The sequence below is a fragment of the Onychomys torridus genome, chromosome 7, assembly GCF_903995425.1.
Source record: "Onychomys torridus chromosome 7, mOncTor1.1, whole genome shotgun sequence".
Taxonomy (NCBI): domain Eukaryota; kingdom Metazoa; phylum Chordata; class Mammalia; order Rodentia; family Cricetidae; genus Onychomys; species Onychomys torridus.
Window position 1 is genome coordinate 92,351,908 of NC_050449.1, and position 17,857 is coordinate 92,369,764.

At 43.0% G+C, this 17,857-nt stretch overlaps 2 protein-coding genes across 6 annotated transcripts in view; both read left to right on the top strand.

The window, feature by feature from the left end:
* Positions 1–1,829: 1,829 nt before the first annotated feature.
* On the top strand, positions 1,830–17,625 carry A4gnt (alpha-1,4-N-acetylglucosaminyltransferase). Its single transcript, XM_036193646.1, has 4 exons — positions 1,830–2,240; positions 7,359–7,962; positions 16,522–16,883; positions 17,020–17,625. Exons 1-4 carry the CDS (start codon positions 1,830–1,832, stop codon positions 17,623–17,625), a joined length of 1,983 nt encoding a protein of 660 aa, XP_036049539.1.
* Dzip1l (DAZ interacting zinc finger protein 1 like) overlaps positions 16,920–17,857 on the top strand; it is a 38,407-nt gene continuing 37,469 nt past the window's right edge. For 2 of the 5 annotated variants that reach the window (XM_036193752.1, XM_036193753.1), the window contains exon 1: positions 16,920–17,188. The gene's annotated coding sequence lies outside the window, so the exon portion shown is untranslated. Of the gene's footprint in view, positions 17,189–17,398; positions 17,499–17,857 lie in introns of those variants that run through there. The other 3 variants (XM_036193751.1, XM_036193749.1, XM_036193750.1) reach the window with 3 other exon arrangements.

Below are 17,857 nucleotides of genomic sequence, written 5' to 3' on the forward strand. Positions count from 1 at the left end.
ACCTGCCTCTTCCTCCTGAGTGCTGGGATTAAAGGCTACCACTGCCTAGCCAAAGAACAGCTTTAAAGAGGTTTGTTGAACGCTCATATCAGGAGCCATGGGCTAGACCATGGAGAGTGAAGATACCTTGGGGAAACCCACTGGTTGAGGGTGATCAAGCTGACTTTATGAGAAGCTCTTACTCCACAATGGTACATCAAGGCAAAAAAGACCCCTCCTGCAGCCATGGTAGCTGACACTGGAGGGTCCATTCCCATTGTACATCCTTGGGCCTTTAGACTCCTGGAGTTTGTCCACGGCTTTGATGGTGCAAACAGGCTTTCTTTCCTTTTTATCAAACTTTTTAATCACGATTGCAAAGGGGAAATCTGGGTCAGTTTACAGATTGTCTGGTAAAGAACCTTTCACAAGACTTTGCCCATGAGTTTGATTCAAGATGAACTGAGCAAGTGTGTGATGGCACCACCATCATGCTCTCATATAGTTTCCTCCAGTTGAGAGTATCCTCTTGGAGTCCCCATGATAGATCCCCAAACAGGCTTGACAAGCCACGCATGTGGGTCATCTGAAACATCTTGTAAACTCCTATTATCCCCACATACCTACTTTCGGGGTGATAGGGAGGAGCTTAGTGAAGGGAGGAGCTTCCTGGGGAGTTCTTGGGTTTACTCTTAATCTTCTGCCAATGATTTACTTTCCTCTGTGTGGTTGAATTGGAAGACTGGGCAGTGAGTTGTCAGAGTGTATACAGGAAAAATGTGTCCTCACTTCTAAGATTTCAGATACTGGTGAATGTAAGTCTCCGGCTGGAAAGTAAGTTCTGGGCTCCTGGATTTGAGTTTTTTGGAAAGAGTTATGTAGAAGGCAAAAAATGGGCCTCTTAGGAATTGAGATCCCTGCTGTCTTGGAGGCAGCTTAAGCTCAAGCTCACTTCTGCAGGGAGGGAGCCACTGTGGTGAACTGGAGCCTGGACTTTGGTGGTAGATGATGGTAGATGATCCAGGTTGGACTCACCGCTCCAATGCTTGCAAACGATGCTTACAATGTCACCCTGTAACTTTCACTTTAGACCTTTGGTTAATTTTCTTCGGAATTCTGTTAATTTTTGAACATATTAGATTCAGTTTTCTCCATCTGTGGTCATAGTTTGGGAAACTGGTGACACTTTGGCCTCTTCTAATATTTATATTAGTGATTTTTTTCTTTTTGTTTCATTGACTTGGTTAGAATTGTTAGAATAATATTGACTAGTAAGAGTGATGATGGGCATTTTACCATAGTCAAGCTTTATTGGAACATTTTATAATCTATATATTGTCACCTATATTATCCTTATATTATCATCTGTCTATTCCCATCTATATACTATCTATATGTTATCATTTATGTATTGTTCTGGCAGGCATTATTTATCAGATTAAGAAAGTTTTCTTGTAATTTTAAAAAAAATCATGACTGTGAGTCAAAATTTCCTGCATTCTTGACCGCTATTGAATCAGAATTGTGAGATGGTTGCTTTCTGTTTCTTCTGTTAATAGTATATATGTTAAATTATATTAATTAGTAGTATATATATTAATTAGTGTTTTATAGTATTTATTATTATTAATAGTATATATTAAATTAATTGTCTTCCTATATAAATCTAAATCTAAGATGAATTTTTTTGATATTGCCAGTCTTGACCATGTTTCACTTGGGACTTCTTCCAGCTTAACCGATAAGTGATATTCTTACTCGTTTTCTTGCATGCTGCCTCTACTAGGAGCACCAGGGTGAATTCTGATGAACTGCCTTGCTTGAAGAAGAGGCTGGGAGAGCTGGAGGACATGCTGAGGGAACTCCACCTCTCCCTGTCGCTGGTCCTGGTGTTTGCCTGTGGCCTGCTATACCATCTCACCCTGAGGTCCCAATGCTTCTTTGCCTGCCTGCCTCTCTTCACATCTTCTCCGGGGCAGGAAGGCCTCTTGAGCAGTGGACGAAGCATTGTGTTCATAGAAACTTCTGAAAGAGTGGAGCCACCTCCACTGGTCTCCTGTGCTGTGGAGTCTGCTGCCAAAATCTACCCGGAGCAGCCGGTCATCTTCTTTATGAAAAGGCTCAGCAATGCCACACAGCTGAATTCAAACACCAGCTACCCAGCCTTCTCCCTGCTCTCAGCCATAGATAATGTTTTCTTTGTCCCTTTGGACATGAAAAAACTGTTTGAAGACACACCCTTGTTTTCATGGTACACCAAAGTAAGTGTTCAAAGCATTGAGAAAGTCTGTGTTGGGAAGGAGAAACAGAACCTGCAAAATAATGGGTCAAATGCACTCACTGTAGATAGGTAAACTGAGTACAGGGGCTTGGGAAAGAGTCAGGTCTAGCACTCAGACTAATGGGTTGGATTTCTGATTCAGGTAAATGGGAGACACATCAGTTAAGTGATTGGGCTGGTTTCCTTTGCATCCAGGCTAATTTCTTTGAGTCTCTTTGCTGTTTTGGAGCCTCTTCTTAACAGAATGAATTTTTAAAATCCTTTTTAGATACATGGAACACTTACTTTTCACTATCATTTAAAGCCCATCTATGTTAAACTTTTTCAACACCAGAGGTAGAAACCAGGCAATGTTTGAAGTGAAATGATGTAGGTTGAAAATTCAGGAAGGATGAGTGACATGATGCTCCACGAGATTGGGTTGGGGCAAGATATGATCGAGAAGCCCCTGGAACTCCTAGAGATCCAATAATTCTCCTCTTAGCAGTATATCACAATAAATAAATAATATTTCAATGTACCGTTGGTCTCACAGAGGGTGCATAGTTGGGTAGTGCTTAAGAGAATTAGAGTGCAGTTACTCAAGGATTCCATTAGACAGGGCTTACCTGAGTTGGGTTTTTTTTTTTTTTTTTTTGGTTTTTACTGACATCTTATGGGAAGTATAAGACAACATGGAATGAAAGCCTCCTTTACAATGCAATTGTAATAATTTCAGCTATGCAGCCATCTCCAGCATTAAAAAGAATAGAGGAAGCCTTCATGGGGCACACACCAATAATCCTATTACTTTCGAGGTAGAGGTAGGGAGATCAGGAATTTGAAGTCATCTTTGGCATTATAGTAGCTTGTAGGCCAGCCTGGGCTACTTGACACTTTGTCTCAAAAAACAAAGAATTCTAAAAAACAGACAATCAAGTCCCTCCAACAAACAAGCAAGCAAACAAGCAAAAACCAAAGAAACCAAACAGCTATTACAACAGATGTTTGAATGTGATTTAAATAGAAGTGACTCAAAATTTTTGAATTCATCTTCTTTTTTTTATTGGGATAGCATTTCTCTGTGTAACAGCTCTGACTGTCCTGAAACTTGCTTTGCAGACCAAGTTAACCTCAAACTCACAAAGATACAGCTGCCTCTGCTCTCTGAGTGCTGGAACTGAAGGCATGTGCCACCACCGCCTGGCTAAGAAAATTATTTTTTTAAAACAGAAATAATTAAAAAGTTGGTGTCGTAACCTTTGCTTGCCATGTGAAGTTCTACCTAAATGCTCACCCCCCCCCCCGACCGTCAGTGAATATTTAAGCTTTGTGAGCCAACTAGCAAAAGAGAGGTTATCGTCTCTGTTGCTCTGTTAGTTTACAAAGGCTCCTTTAACAAATGATCTCAGATCTGGTGACTGACAGCAACAGACATTTATGCTCTCAGCTCTGGAAGCCACAGTCACAGCAGGAGCTATAGATAGGACTGTTCCTTGTTCCTTAACAGCTTCTGGTGGCCAAGCTGTTCCTTGGCTTGTAGCCCATCAATCTATTGCTGTCTCCTTCTTTAAACTCCCTTTACCTCTGTGTGCCTAGAGTCTCTGTCCACCCCATTCTTTAAATAACGTCTCTGATATTTTCAAGGACTCATCAGCATCATCACACCATCTCAATATCATTGTCTTAATTCTGTCTGCAAACATCCTCTCCCCATACTTACAGGTTCCCAGAAATTAGGACCTGACATCTTTGGGCGGTCATTGTTTAGCCCATTATAGCACATTCATAAAAAGAGAAGAAACCTCTCCCTCCCCTGCTCTGTCTTGCCTCATTAGTGGGGTTCTGGTGTGTTGGTGTGGTTGGCACACTTGAATCTAGTTGCTATCATTTGGAAACATTTGTCAAACTACACTGTAACCCTGAGTGGACACTTTTAGTAGATTAGGCTGGCAGGGACTGGGATTGAAGGCAGCTTCTGGGGTCAGTAGTATTTGGCTTTTAGATGCCAAAGTCCCATCTGTTATAAGACCTGGAAAGGAAATGTAAATTTTGGACTGGTCAGGAGGAAGTGGATAAATTCAAACATGCTAAGTGTCCATATGTTAGTCTTGGCAGTTGCCAGCAGGAGAGTTCCTGGAAAGTGAGTATCACTGTCCCAGGAGCAACAGGGTATGTAACAGGCCAGGAAGACAGGTGTCAGGAATGGAGGGGACAGACAGTTTGGTCCATGCCTCTAAGGATGCCCCAGGACTGCACAACCTTTCCCATACCTGAACTAGACTGTTCTTACCTAAATTGTAGTTTGTTCATTGGAAAAAGAAATATCAAATCATGTTATTTTGGGAGGTGCTGCACACTACCTCTTTTTCTTACAGACGAATCACTCAATAAGAATATTAAAACCTCATTATGGTTCTGAACTAAGGAAACTTTAGCCCTACTTAGAACTCTCTTTCAGTGTGATACATAAATAACCTCTTGGAATCAAAATCCTTTGGGACAAAACTTGGGTTGTGCTAAGATGGATCTAGTTTTTACATGTTAGATTTTAGGAGCAAAGTGGGTCCTGAGATGCAGAGCCCTTAAGTGCCCGCTCCATCTGAGTCTGCAGGGTTATATGCTGGGGTGTGTAACTACAGCGTTCATACCATGATACCCTTGAGGGAACTGGGCCAATACATGTTCTGTCCCAGCTGGGCCTCCAAAGGAGATAGATTGGGAGGCACCTGTTAGAGAGGATCCATGGTGCCATCATTTCCTAAGGACCCCTGGGTTTGCTATATGAACCATACAAGTAGTTGTAGCTCTTGAAGATGTCCAGAACCAGCATGGGTATTGTCCTCAAGACCTCCTTCTGCCGCTAATGCCTCCATCCAGGCGGGGTTCCTCTTCTGCTTTCCTAAGGCTTTTGATGTTCTATGTCTCTTAGTTCAGTCAGAACCCTGAATTTCCCAGGTTATACTGATTTTTATCATAACATAGTTTCTTTTGAATGAGTGGTTATCTGAAGACAAGTTGCTCAGATTCATATTCAAGCCGTACTTGAAGACAAATGATGAAGCATCTTGATCCTTCAGTTTCTCATTTGAAAGATAGAATGACCACGCACCTCATCTTTGAGGATTTGTGTAGATTATCAAGTGCTTAGAATGATCATTGATATATGCTAGCTATTAACTGTTTCTGTAAATGATGGGATAACTTTCAGCAACTGTGAGGCTTTTTGTTTTTTATATACAAAATTTATGTTAACTTGCTTTTGTTCTTTATAGTAGAATTTTAACAACTCTTTTTTTTTCTTTTTTTTGGTTTTTCGAGACAGGGTTTCTCTGTGTAGTTTTGGTGCCTATCCTGGATCTTGCTCTGTAGACCAGGCTGGCTCTGCTTCCCACACACTGGGATTAAAGGCATGCACCACCACCGCCCGGCTCATTTTTTTTTTTTTTTTTAATCAAAACCAAAGGTCTTTGGTTAATCTTTTACTCAATATATTTAAATTCAGAAAAACTTATTTGTTTTTTGTTGTTTTTTTTTAATTCAAAATCTTACCATCCCAGGGGTTGGGGATTTAGCTCAGTGGCAGAGCTCTTGCCTAGCGAGCACAAGGCCCTGGGTTCAGTCCTCAGCTCTGGAAAAAGAAAGAAAAAAAAATCTTATCATCCCAAAAGGGAACACTATGATTTATACTGATGTATTTTTATTCCTCTGGGCTCCTCTTCTGTCTTGCTTGATTTTCGAATTTACAGCTATTTCTTTCCTACCCACCTACCCATCAGTGAAGGCTGACCTGTTTTTATCTGGAATATGGACCCTGATCACTTTTCTCACCCCCACCAGATTATTATTACCCTGATCCAAGTCTGGATGACCTCAACAAGCTCCTAGCCTGCTTCTTTGCCTGTCTCCATCAATTCCTGTCATTGCCCCAGATTCTTGTCCACACAGCAGCCAAAGTGACCCTTGGAAAACCATTCAGATTACATGGCTCCTTTCTGCTCAACCTGCCGGGCAGTGGTGGCACATGCCTTTAATCCCAACACTCGGGAGGCAGAGCCAGGCAGATCTCTGTGAGTTCGAGGACAGCCTGGTCTTCAAAGCGAGTTCCAGGAAAGGCGCAAAGCTACATAGAGAAACCCTGTCTCAAAAAAAAAAAAAAAAAAAAATTCAAATCTTGATCCCATTCTGCCTGATCTCTCCCTTTCCCATACTCTGCTTTGTCCTCATTGCCTGCCCTTCTCCCTCCTTCATCCTGCTTCTGCCTCATAGTCGTATGCTTCTTTCTTGGGGCCCTTGCACTTGCTCACTGCTCCAACTTAGCATTTTCTCCTGGATGTTTTCATGGCGCACCCATCTATTACATTCAAGTTTCTGCTGGAGCCTAATATAACATTGTGCACTCTCTCACCCCTTTATAGTCCTCTCGCCTAGTATTTTATTCCCTTTGTGGTCCTTATCAACACCCAATGCAGTATACGTTTGTTTATTGTCGATCTCCCCAGTGGGGATTTTCCTGTTTGCTCATTAATTTGCTTTCAGCAACTTCACAGTGCTTGGTGCATAGTAAGTGGGTCCTTAGTGAACTTCATTAAGGGACCTCCCAAGCAAACAAAGGCATGCATTCAAGCAGTCTCAGATTCTTTTTCTTTCCTCCAATTTCTCAACTAGTGTATTAATTTTTTTCTAGTTTCCTAGCTTGTTTTCATTTTTCACTTTATTTTAATTTTTTAAAATATCAATCTTGAACATTTTGAGGATTTAAAAAAAATCCATCCCTCACAGTTTCATGTTTGTGGTATTGTCACCCACGTGGAAGATTGACTCACACTGTTCATTGTGAAATTCCTGCTGAATTTTGCCTCTATCTTTCCACTGCTTTGCTGAAAGAAAATCCAGTTTTTGAAATCTTCAATAACTGCTAAAAATATTTGCATTGCTACTAATTGCTATAAACTCTACTTCAAGGAAAATTGGGGTGTGTGTGTGTGAAGATAAATTGAGAAATTTGTGAAGTTTTGCTTGCAGTCAAAATCTATTTAGATTTTGGGGAATCTACCATGTTGTGGTCCTTCCTAGCCACCTATACTACTTTCAGGTTCATTTGTACCTGTTCCCATAGGTCAACAGCAGTACTGAGAAACACTGGCTCCATGTCAGCTCAGATGCATCCCGCCTGGCTATCATCTGGAAATACGGTGGCATCTACTTGGACACTGATGTCATTTCCATCAGGCCCATCCCCGAAGAGAACTTCTTGGCAGCCCAGGGTTCCCGGCACTCCAGTAATGGTGTATTTGGGTTTCTCCCCCACCACCCCTTTCTGTGGGCCTGCATGGAGAACTTTGTCGAGCACTATAACTCACGCATTTGGGGCAACCAAGGTCCCAATTTGATGACAAGGATGTTAAGGGTGTGGTGCAGACTTAAAGACTTCCATGAGCTGGGTGACCTGAAGTGTCTGAATATTTCCTTCCTTCATCCCCAGAGATTTTACCCTATCCCCTATCCAGAGTGGAGACGCTACTATCAAGTGTGGGACACAGAGCCAAGCTTCAACAACTCCTATGCGCTACATTTGTGGAACTATATGAATCAAGAGGGCAGGACTGTGGTTAGAGGAAGCAACACCCTGGTGGAAAATCTCTATCGAAAGCACTGTCCTAAGACTTACAGAGCTCTGATTCAAGGTGCAGATGGGGACGTGTCCAGGGAGCCAGGTACAGGTAACACATAGAGGGCTACTGTTGCCGTGGGAAACTGGACACTTCTGGGCTGCCCCACTCTCGCTTGGTCTCCACTGTCTCTAGGGCCTAGGAGCTAATCCACATCTTCAGGATTAACTTTCTCTGGTAATAATACTTCAAAAGAAAAGTGGCTGTAAACATAGAACATATTTATCCTTCATGGAGTAGCAAGTCTGAAAGCAGATAATTTAGGACAGGTATATTAATAGTGGCCATTGGAAGCCCAGGCTTGAATCTTTCGGATTGTTGTCCTAGCATCTGTAGACCATGTTCCAAGTGGCTGCTGGACCTGCGGCCCATCATCTTGTTATTCCAGACACTAGGATGACAGAAGGAGGAAAGAAAATGCATTTCATAAAGATTTTATGCAAGTACTGTATAAGTGCAAATACAATGTATCCCTGGCTAGATTATAGCTGCAAAGAGGCTGGTAGGTAGCTAATAGGTCTGTTTATGTTCTATTTTATTTAATATTGTAAGATTAATTTTAACACCTGTCAGAATGAAAGGGACATGGCTGTTATTGTTGTTGTTTTGATTTTTGAGACAGGGTCTTGCTATGCAGTTCTGGCTGTCCTGGAACTCTCTATGTAGACCAGGATAGTGTCCAACTCACAGAGATCTATCTGCCTCTGCCTCCTGAGTGCTGGGATTAAAGGCATGTGGCATCATACCCAGCCCTTGACTTTGACATCTGTGTTAATCCATTTTTCTGCCACTATAACAAAATACTGGAACTGAGAAATTTATTAAGAAAAGAGATTTATTTATCTCAGACATTTGGAGGCTGAGATCTTGACTCAGATGACTCTGTCTGTTTGGCTTTTAGTGAAGCCCTCATGAAGGATGGCATCACAGTACAAGATGGACACATGTACAAGAGGTCACATGGTAAGTCAGGAAGCCAGAAAAGTGTAGGAGCCAAGTCCCTTGCACATGTGTCCTAGCTACTAGTCTCCTCTCATCCCCAGGCTGCCTTCCCCACGCTATCCCTTTTCAGTGTACACATTTATCCCACCCCAGCCTTTGCTTAAGAGCAAATGATAAATTCAAGCTCTTTAAAGCTGCTTCCTCCATAGGTTCAGATGAAAACTGACTTCCTTCAAGCATCATGCTGTACACCACAAACACATGTAATTTTTTAATTTTTCAATTAAAATACAAATAAATTCACTTCTGCTTCTCAGGAGGCATGAACATTGATATCATTATTTTTTTTTCTGTAAGCAGTTATCAGCCAAGTCTTTTTGGAAATTTCCTCTTGGTTATTTTCTTTATGGAAAAATTTATACTTTTTTCCAGACACAAAATTATGATGTCTTATGAAGCTCTCCATCCATCTGTTGCCTTTCTATGTTTAATTTCCCTCTTCAAGAATCATGGCTCTGATAGTCTTATTTAAAAAATTGGTGAGATGGCTCACTGGGCAAAGGTGTTTGCTGTCAAACCTGATGACCTGAATATGAGTTTTGGAACCCATGTGGTAGAAGGGGAGAACCAACTCCTGCCAGCTGACCTCTGACCTCCACATGTGTGCTGTGGTGTACATGTACACACACACACACACACACACACACACACACACACACACACTGTAAAGAAACCAAACAATCCAAAACATTCACAAGTCCTGTGTCCTGCCTCAGGTTTATTTATTCCATTAGGTGCTGGGTTTTCTGATATCTGACTCCTCACTACCCCATGATGATGCCCTCTCTTTGTGTCCCTGAGACAGTGAACGTGGGTGTTTAATGTTTCACAGATAAGAATTCCTGTTAGCCCTGCTGGGAAGGAGGAGGTTGACTCTTATTGCTGTTATCTGAAGAATGCTCTCCAGACATCCCTGAAAACAAAAGTTTGAGGGACTTGATTGAAAACACTTTAAACTCAAAAATATATAGTGTTTCCAGTGAGGCCAAATAGGTCAACATCAGAGTCTGACATATTTCTTTAGGCTGGGTTGTACTTGTATGGATTTTTTTTTGAGTCAATAATGATAATTTGATGTTTAGAAAGTTCTTTGTTTTGCAGTAAAATGAGTTTTTGATTAGTAAGTGTGGAAAATGAATTAATAACTTATGTAAGGAGTACCATTTGTATGGTAAAAAAGAATAAATTTAAAACACTTGTACTGGTTCTGAGGAAAATGGAGCAATGTAATTTCCTGGTTCATTTTGGAGAGGCCGATTGCTACCCTTGTTTAACTGGATTTATATTTTCTTATTCTATGCAGCATGTAATAGCGTTTTTTTATGTTGGGGTATTTTCTATTTTTATTGGTTTGTAACTACTCTGTATGTTAAGAATACTAATATATTTTATGACATTGCAGTTTTTTCAGTCTGTTCTTTTTTGATTTCACTCTTTAAATTAAAAATTATTCTTTGGTAATTTCACATATAAATATAATGCATTTAAATGATATCTACCCTCTGGTGTCCCCTTCTAACTCCTCATGTCTTCTTCCTCCTCCTCTTCTTCCTTTTCTACCCATTGAGTCCACTTAGTGCTGCCTGTATGTACATGACTGTAGGGCACCAACCACTGACACATGGGTGACCTGCCATGGGCCATACTGCTGAAGGAAGCTGACTCTCCCCATCTTGGCATCCACCAAGTAGATCCTCAGATAAAGGCAGGACTGCATGGATCCCTTCCTTCTCCCAGTGGAGTGTTGATCTTATGCAGTCTTGGACTAGGACCTCCAGCTTCTGTGGACTCCTGAGAGCTTTGGTCCCATTATGTCCAGAAGACATTAGTTCACAGCAATCCTCACTGACCTCTGGCTCTTCTAATCTTTCTATCTCCTCTTCTGTGATATTCCCTGAGCCTTGGTGGTAGGGAGCTGTGATACAAATGTCACATTTTAACATCCAATGGTCACTTATTTTCTGTATTTTGACTAGCTTGGAGTCTTTGTATTAACTGCCATCTGCATAATAAATTTATCTGATGAAAAGTCTATGGATATAAGGATAAGTATTTAAGTTGGGTAAAGGTAGTGCATACCTTTAATCCTAACACTGAGGCGGCAGAGGTGGGTGGATCTCTATGAGGTTGTAGGGCAGCCTGCCTGGTCTACATAGTGAGTCTCAGGTCATCTAGGACTGCATAGTAAGACCTTATATTTAAAAAATTAAAGAGGATTAAGTATTTATTTAAAAGACAGTTTGATACTATGACCCTTTAGCAAAACAACACTAGTAGGGTGTTACTTCTTAGCCAAATTTGCAGTTCCAGGCATGAATTCCCTCCTCTGGGGTGTACCTTTTGGTAAACTAAGCAGCCTAAGTTCAATTGAAAAACTGCTGGCTACATTCATAACATTCATGCCATAGCATTGCACCATTGGGCACATCTTGACAGGCTGGTCATTATTGTGGTTCATAGAGCTCACAGCTTGGCGAGATTGTTGATGGCTTTTCTCCCCCAGCAGTTTGAAAATCACCTTCTGACACTATGAAGATAGCTAGCAGGCAAGATACTTCCAGGTCAGTACCACTTGATTTCCCTATGTCCTGTGATCAAAGTGTGGTGTCCTCAACAATTGGGTCTTACCATCAAGTTCTGGTGGGTAACCCAGAGAACTGTCAAACTCTTCCACAGAGCTCTGACCAGGCTATGCTCAAAGATCAACTCATAGATGGGGTCTTAAGTATAATTTCTTATTGTTATATGTTTTGGCTCTTTTGGGGGGCCTGCCACCCAGCCAAATAAATCATACATGGAGGCTTATCCTTAATTATAAATGCCTGAATTTAGCTTGGTTTGTTCTTGCCAGCTTTTCTTAACTTAAATTATCCTGTCTACCCTTTGCCTCCAGGATTTTTCCCTTTCTGTATATCTTACTTTTGCTCCTACTCAGTGACAGGCTGTGTGGCGGGGTGGTTGGCCCCTGGCATCTTTTTCTCTTTGTTCTCTTGCTCCTCTCTTCTTTCATCTTCCTCCTCCCAGATTTCTTCTTCTATTTTTTCTCTCTGTCTGACAGCCTGGCCTATCCTTTCTCCTGCCTTGCTATTGACCATTCAGCTCTTTATTTGACCATCAGGGTTAGACAGGCAAAGTAACACAGAATGGCTATTCTTTACAATTATGAATATAGCCTATGAGGCATAGCAGTATTTATAGCATTGGGCTGGCACAGGCTGTTATTAAAATCACAGCTACTTTCATATTGTGTTAAAGTCATACATATATTGAAAGATTGTTTACACTCTCAGAAATCTTCTATATCAGTGGTTCTCAACCTTCCTAATGCTGTGACCCTTTAGTACAGTTTCTCATGTTGTAGTGACCTCAACCATAAAATTATTCTTGTTGCTACTTCATAACTGTAATTTTGCTACTGTTATGAATTGTAATGTCAATATTGGATTTGCAGGATATCTGATATGTGACCCCTGTGAAAGGGTTGTTGACCTCCAGAAGGGTTGCAGCTCACAGGTTGTGAACCACTGTTCTAGACCAAATGCATTTAATGAATTAAATGCTATATACACAAAGCTGCCTTCAAACTGGGAAAGATGAATTTCCTCTTAAAAGACAGGAGTTCCAGGCAGGAAGTCACTGAGATAGGTCTGTCCTGATCCCATCACCATCGCTGCCAGCCAATAAGTGGCAGATTAGTCAGCCAACTAGCTGATCCTGGCTAGGCTTCTTTCAATCCCATATTTCCACTGTTCTTCCAGAAGACATTCTTTTTCCTGAGAAAAGAGTTCTCCTCTGGAAGGGTAAGACTTCTTTCAAAGTGATGTTTTCAGGGAGAGAGCTAGAGTGTAGGCTCCATATGAGGAAGAGCCCCTCTCAGGTCCAGCCAACTCCAGACATGTGAGTGTGTAGACCTACTGCTGCCAGATTCTCAGATTTTTCAAGAGAAATGACCAAACTAGGTTTTTGGGTAAATTCTGCCTCTGACCATATACCTCTGTATCTCTGCATCAACACTATTGCACACTCAACAAAGCCCTAAAGAAACCTCATGGGCCACCATGAGTGGTTATCATGCTAGAGGGTAGGATGGATGCTGGCTTCTCTGCTATAATGCAGCAATTTTATGGGCTGCTCAGGCATTTCCTTCTGTTTCCTGAGATTCTTGTGTGAGGTGTAGGACAGGGAACAGGTGTATGACAAGGTCTAAGCTGGATCAAGTGTGGAAGTATGACTTTGGGTTGAGGAGGTAGTGGACTGCAGGGCAAGGTGGAAATCACAGCTATTGAAAACCATTCCCCTCTTTTTCAGCCAACAGTCATGGTCCAGTGGCTCAGGGTACCAATGATCTAGAGCCAATCTCCTTCCCCTGTATCTAAACATGGGCTAACCAGGTACCATTGATGTTGCCATATTGTATGCTGTGGTAACAGAAAGTGACAGCTTCTCAGTGCTTGTGATTTCTCACCAAGAACAGACCTTGCACATGCTATGTGCTCAAGACTCTCTTCTAGCTGAGAGGAGTGTCCAGGCTTTGAAATCAAAGACAAATCCATATTCCTCATCCCTAAACTGTGTAACCTCAAGAAAGTCACTATGACCTCTCTGACCTTCACTTTCCTTAACTGTAAAGTAGAAAAACTCTAATTGGCAGGGTTGTAAATGAGCACCCCGTTAGCTAAAATATTTCTAGGCTCAGCTCAGGCCTGGGCAATCCATGGTGTGTCTTCCCAGGCTCACACTGAGCATTCTTGCCTATTGGTTTCTTAGCTGTCTTTAATCTTCAAAGTTTACAGAAAGTAGCCAAAGCTACCTGTGTGTGCATTTCTGTGTGTGATTTCCATCAACCTCAGTTTCCCCATGTATAAATGGGTGCCTTCCTTTGCTAAGGCAAACTTGATATGTATGTATTCAAGTCAACCCTAGCCAAAAGCTGAAGCCCCATTTTGAGCCAACCAAGACTCCCATACATGGGATGCTCAGGTGTTTATTTCCCTTTCTGGGAAATTCAGTTGACTGAAAAGGAGGGAATAGTTTTCAATAGCTGTGATTTCCATCTTGCCCTGCAGTCCATTACCTCCTCAACCCAAAGTCATACTTCCACATTTGATCCAGCTTAGACCTTGTCATAGATGTTCCCTGTCCTACACCTCACACAGTCAGAAGGGAGGAAGAGAAAGATTTCCTATAGAAGGATGTAACATATTTCTTATTTGTTCCTTGTTTCTGATCATCATTTCCCCTTACATTTAAAAATTTGTGGTAATATCTCTCTCTCTCTCTCTCTCTCTCTCTCTCTCTCTCTCTCATAAGGTTTGCTCTTTTAGCCATCTTTAGTGTAAATTTCAGGACACTAAGCTTTCATATTGTCATGTACCCATCACTGCTGGCATGCCTGGGAATTGCTCACCATTCCCCAACTGAAACTCTGCACTCGTCAAGAGCAACTCTATGTCTCATCTCTATGGACCCCAGCAATCACTCTCCTGCTTTCTGTCTCTATGAATTTGACTCTTTTTGGTTATGTCCTGTGTGGTGGTTTGATTGAAAATGACCCCCATAGGCCCATAGGGAATGGCATTATTAGGAGGTGTGTGTAGCCTTGTTGAAGTAGATATGGCCACTTTGGAGGAAGTATACCATACTGGGGGTGGGCTTTGAGGTTTCAGAAGCTCAAGCCAGGTCCAGTGTCACTTTCTATTCCTGCTGCCTGCCAATCTGAATGTAGAACTCCCAGCTCCCTCTCCAGCACCATGTCTGCCTACGTGCTGTCATGCTTCCTGCCATGATGACAATGGACTAAACCTCTGGACTGTAAGCCAGGCCCAATTAAATGTTTTCCTTTATAAGAGTTGCTGTGGTCATGGTGTGTCGAGATGATCTTCATAGCAATAGAAACCCTAAGACACCCTTATGTGAAATCATACGACTCTTTACTTTTATGACTAGCTTGTTTACTTTGCATATCTGTTAGCTTTTGGTCAATATAAAATCAGTATATAAAAAAGCAGGTTTATTTTGGCTCACAGTTCTAGAGATTTCAATAGGAGGCAGAGTTGTTTGCCCCATTGCTTAGGCTTATGGTAGGTAATAGATCATAGCAGAGTGAAATCTCTTACTCCATGGCAGTGAAGCAGGAACTGGGGTCTCACTATCACATTCAAGGTCTATACCTGATACCCTGAAGTCCATCTGCTAGGTTCTATCTCTTAAATGTCCTACCAGCTCTCAATAGTACCATGCTAGAGACCAAGGCTTTACCACATGGACCTTTGTGGGGGCACTTAACCAAACAATAGCAGTGATGTTATTATGAATGGGGACTCTTGGAAGTGATTAGGTCATGAATCCTAACCATGACCTCACAGCTGGATTCAGTACCCTTATAGAGGAGTCTCCAGAGGATGACTAGACTCTAACATGGGTCTATCAGGAAATAGATGCTCAGCAAAGATGGAGTCTGCTCATGCCTTGATCTTAGACTTCCTAGCTTCCAGAAGCCAGAGGAATGAGTTCCTGTTCAGTCTGTAGTATTTTACTGTAGTAGTCTGAATGGAGTAAAATAAAGCTGATTTATGTTAAAAACATGTTATAACACATGCCAGTACTTCCTTCCACTTTAAGGGTAAATGATATTCCATTATATGTATAAACTGTGTGTTGTTTATTCAATTAGCTATTATTATTATTATTATTATTATTATTATTATTATTATTATTTTGGTCTTTCAAGTCAGGGTTTCTCTGTGTAGTTTTGCGCCTTTCCTGGAACTCACTCTGTAGACCAGGCTGGCCTGAACTCACAGAGATCCGCCTGCCTCTGCCTCCCGAGTGCTGGGATTAAAGGCATGCACCACCACTGCAGTCAACGCTATTATTTTATTTTACATTGTGTGTGTGTGTGTGTGTGTGTGTGTGTGCGCGCGTGTGCGTGTGCGTGCGCGCCTCTGTATGCCCAAGTGTCAGAAAACAACTTTTAGGAGTTTCCTTCCACTGTGTGAGTTACAGGAATTCAACTCAGGACATCAGGCTTGGTGACAAAACCCTTCCCTTGCTGGGCCATCTTGCCAGCCAGATAGTGCTATTTTAAACACCAGTATCCCATGACCAAGGCAACTATTTACAAAGAATCACATTTAACTGGGCGCCTAGCAGTTTTCCAGGCTTAGTGCATTATCATCACAGAGGGGATGGCGCCAGGCAGGCATAGTGCTGGAGAAGTAGTTGAGAGATACATCCTGATCTGTAAGTCCAGAGAAAGAGAGACTGGGTCTGGCATGGGCTTTTTGAAACTTCAGAGCCCACCCCCAAGTGACACACTTCCTCCAACAAGGCCACACCTACTCCGGCAAGGCCACACCTCCCAATCCTTCTAATCCTTTCAAAGAGTGCCACTCCATGGTGACCAAGCATTAAAATATATAAGCCTATGGGAGCCATTCTAATTCAGATCACCACAACATGTTAATTGCTGGATCATACGGTGACCCAAAGTAACTTCTCCTTGGAGTCACCATTTTGTTTTCCACAGCAGTAATATCATTTTGTATTCCCATCAACAACGCACGGAAATTTGAGTTTCTCCCCACCCTTGCCGACACTTATTTCCAGTATTTTCATCTTTGCTGTCCCAAAATGTAGAGCTTGGCATATGGAAGCTGTGGCGAGAGAAGGCCCTAAGATACAACAAAGGCCTCCCAGAACTTAAAAGCAATGAGACCCAACGAGAAGGCAGCAGGACCCATAATCAGGAGAGAGAAAATAATTCCCTCCAGCTTCTGCCCCAGCTTCCTGGGATCTGCATAAGGGATCTGGAAAATGATTGCCATTTGATCAAACGGAGCACTCTCCAAGTGTCTCCTTATGTGGGCCTTGGCCAAATCCCTTTAGTTTGGCGGGCTTGCAGAGATGCCTGCAAAGCAGCCGCCGCCGGCTGGCCTAGTTTACCGGACAGTGGCTGCGTCCAGCCATGGGTGAGATGTGGAAGTGAAGGGAGGGAGACAAAAGTGTCTGTCCTGCTTCTCATCAAGGCCTAGGAACTTAGATGCTGGATTTTCTTAACGGAGTCAAAGAGGCTCCTTCTTCCATCCCCTACAGCTCTAAAAATAGCTGTTCCGGGGCGCTGGGGAGAGGCTCCGCCTCTGCTGTGGGTGGGGGTGGGAGGCACTGCAGACCCCGGGCCCTGAGCTGCTAGCGTGGAGAGGCGCGCAGGATCCCTGCATTCGGCTAGTAGTGTCAGCCTGGCTGGCAGCATCCTCGGGCTGCCCGCGGAGATGGGGTGAGTCTGGACCTATGGGTGGGGTGAGTGAGGACGTGGCACCTTCCCCAGACCTCCAGTCTTCAGCCCCTGCTCCGAGTGACCCCCAGGGTGACGGAGGCCTCCCCGGAAAACTATGCCTGGATTCCAGCCTGGAGCCGGGGGAGGGTGCGCGGTTCCAGGCGGAGCTACTTCGCCGCTGCGCGCGCAGGTTAAACATTAGTGGCTTCGGTCACCCAGCCAAGGAACCGAGCTGCGTGGTCCAGGGTGCCTCACGACGTCTCGTTCCCTGTGCCTCCATCCTAGCGGCCTCGGATTGTTCTGGACTGAGGTACCCTGCCGGCGAAGGGCTGGCGTGCTTGGAGATGCGGAATGAGATGACTGACACCCAGCCGCCCCTCCCTCCCCAACCCCCCCTGCCTTCTTCGGGAGGGTGGTCTTGGGAATGGTGTTTTTGAAAACAGTAAAGTGATCTAAAGGGACGACGATCTGATTTCAGTAGAGAAGGGGGCAGGGGCGGGTGCGGGTGGGTTTCTAACAAGATGATTTTTAAACAAATATTGGCATCTCTAGTTCCTTCACTTCCGGTCCCGGGCTGAAGTTTAGCACAGCGTTAAGGATCAGAGGTGGATGTGATTAGAGTCCATGGGAGACTGGGTAGGTACAGGGCAAGGGGGTACGAGGCAGGAG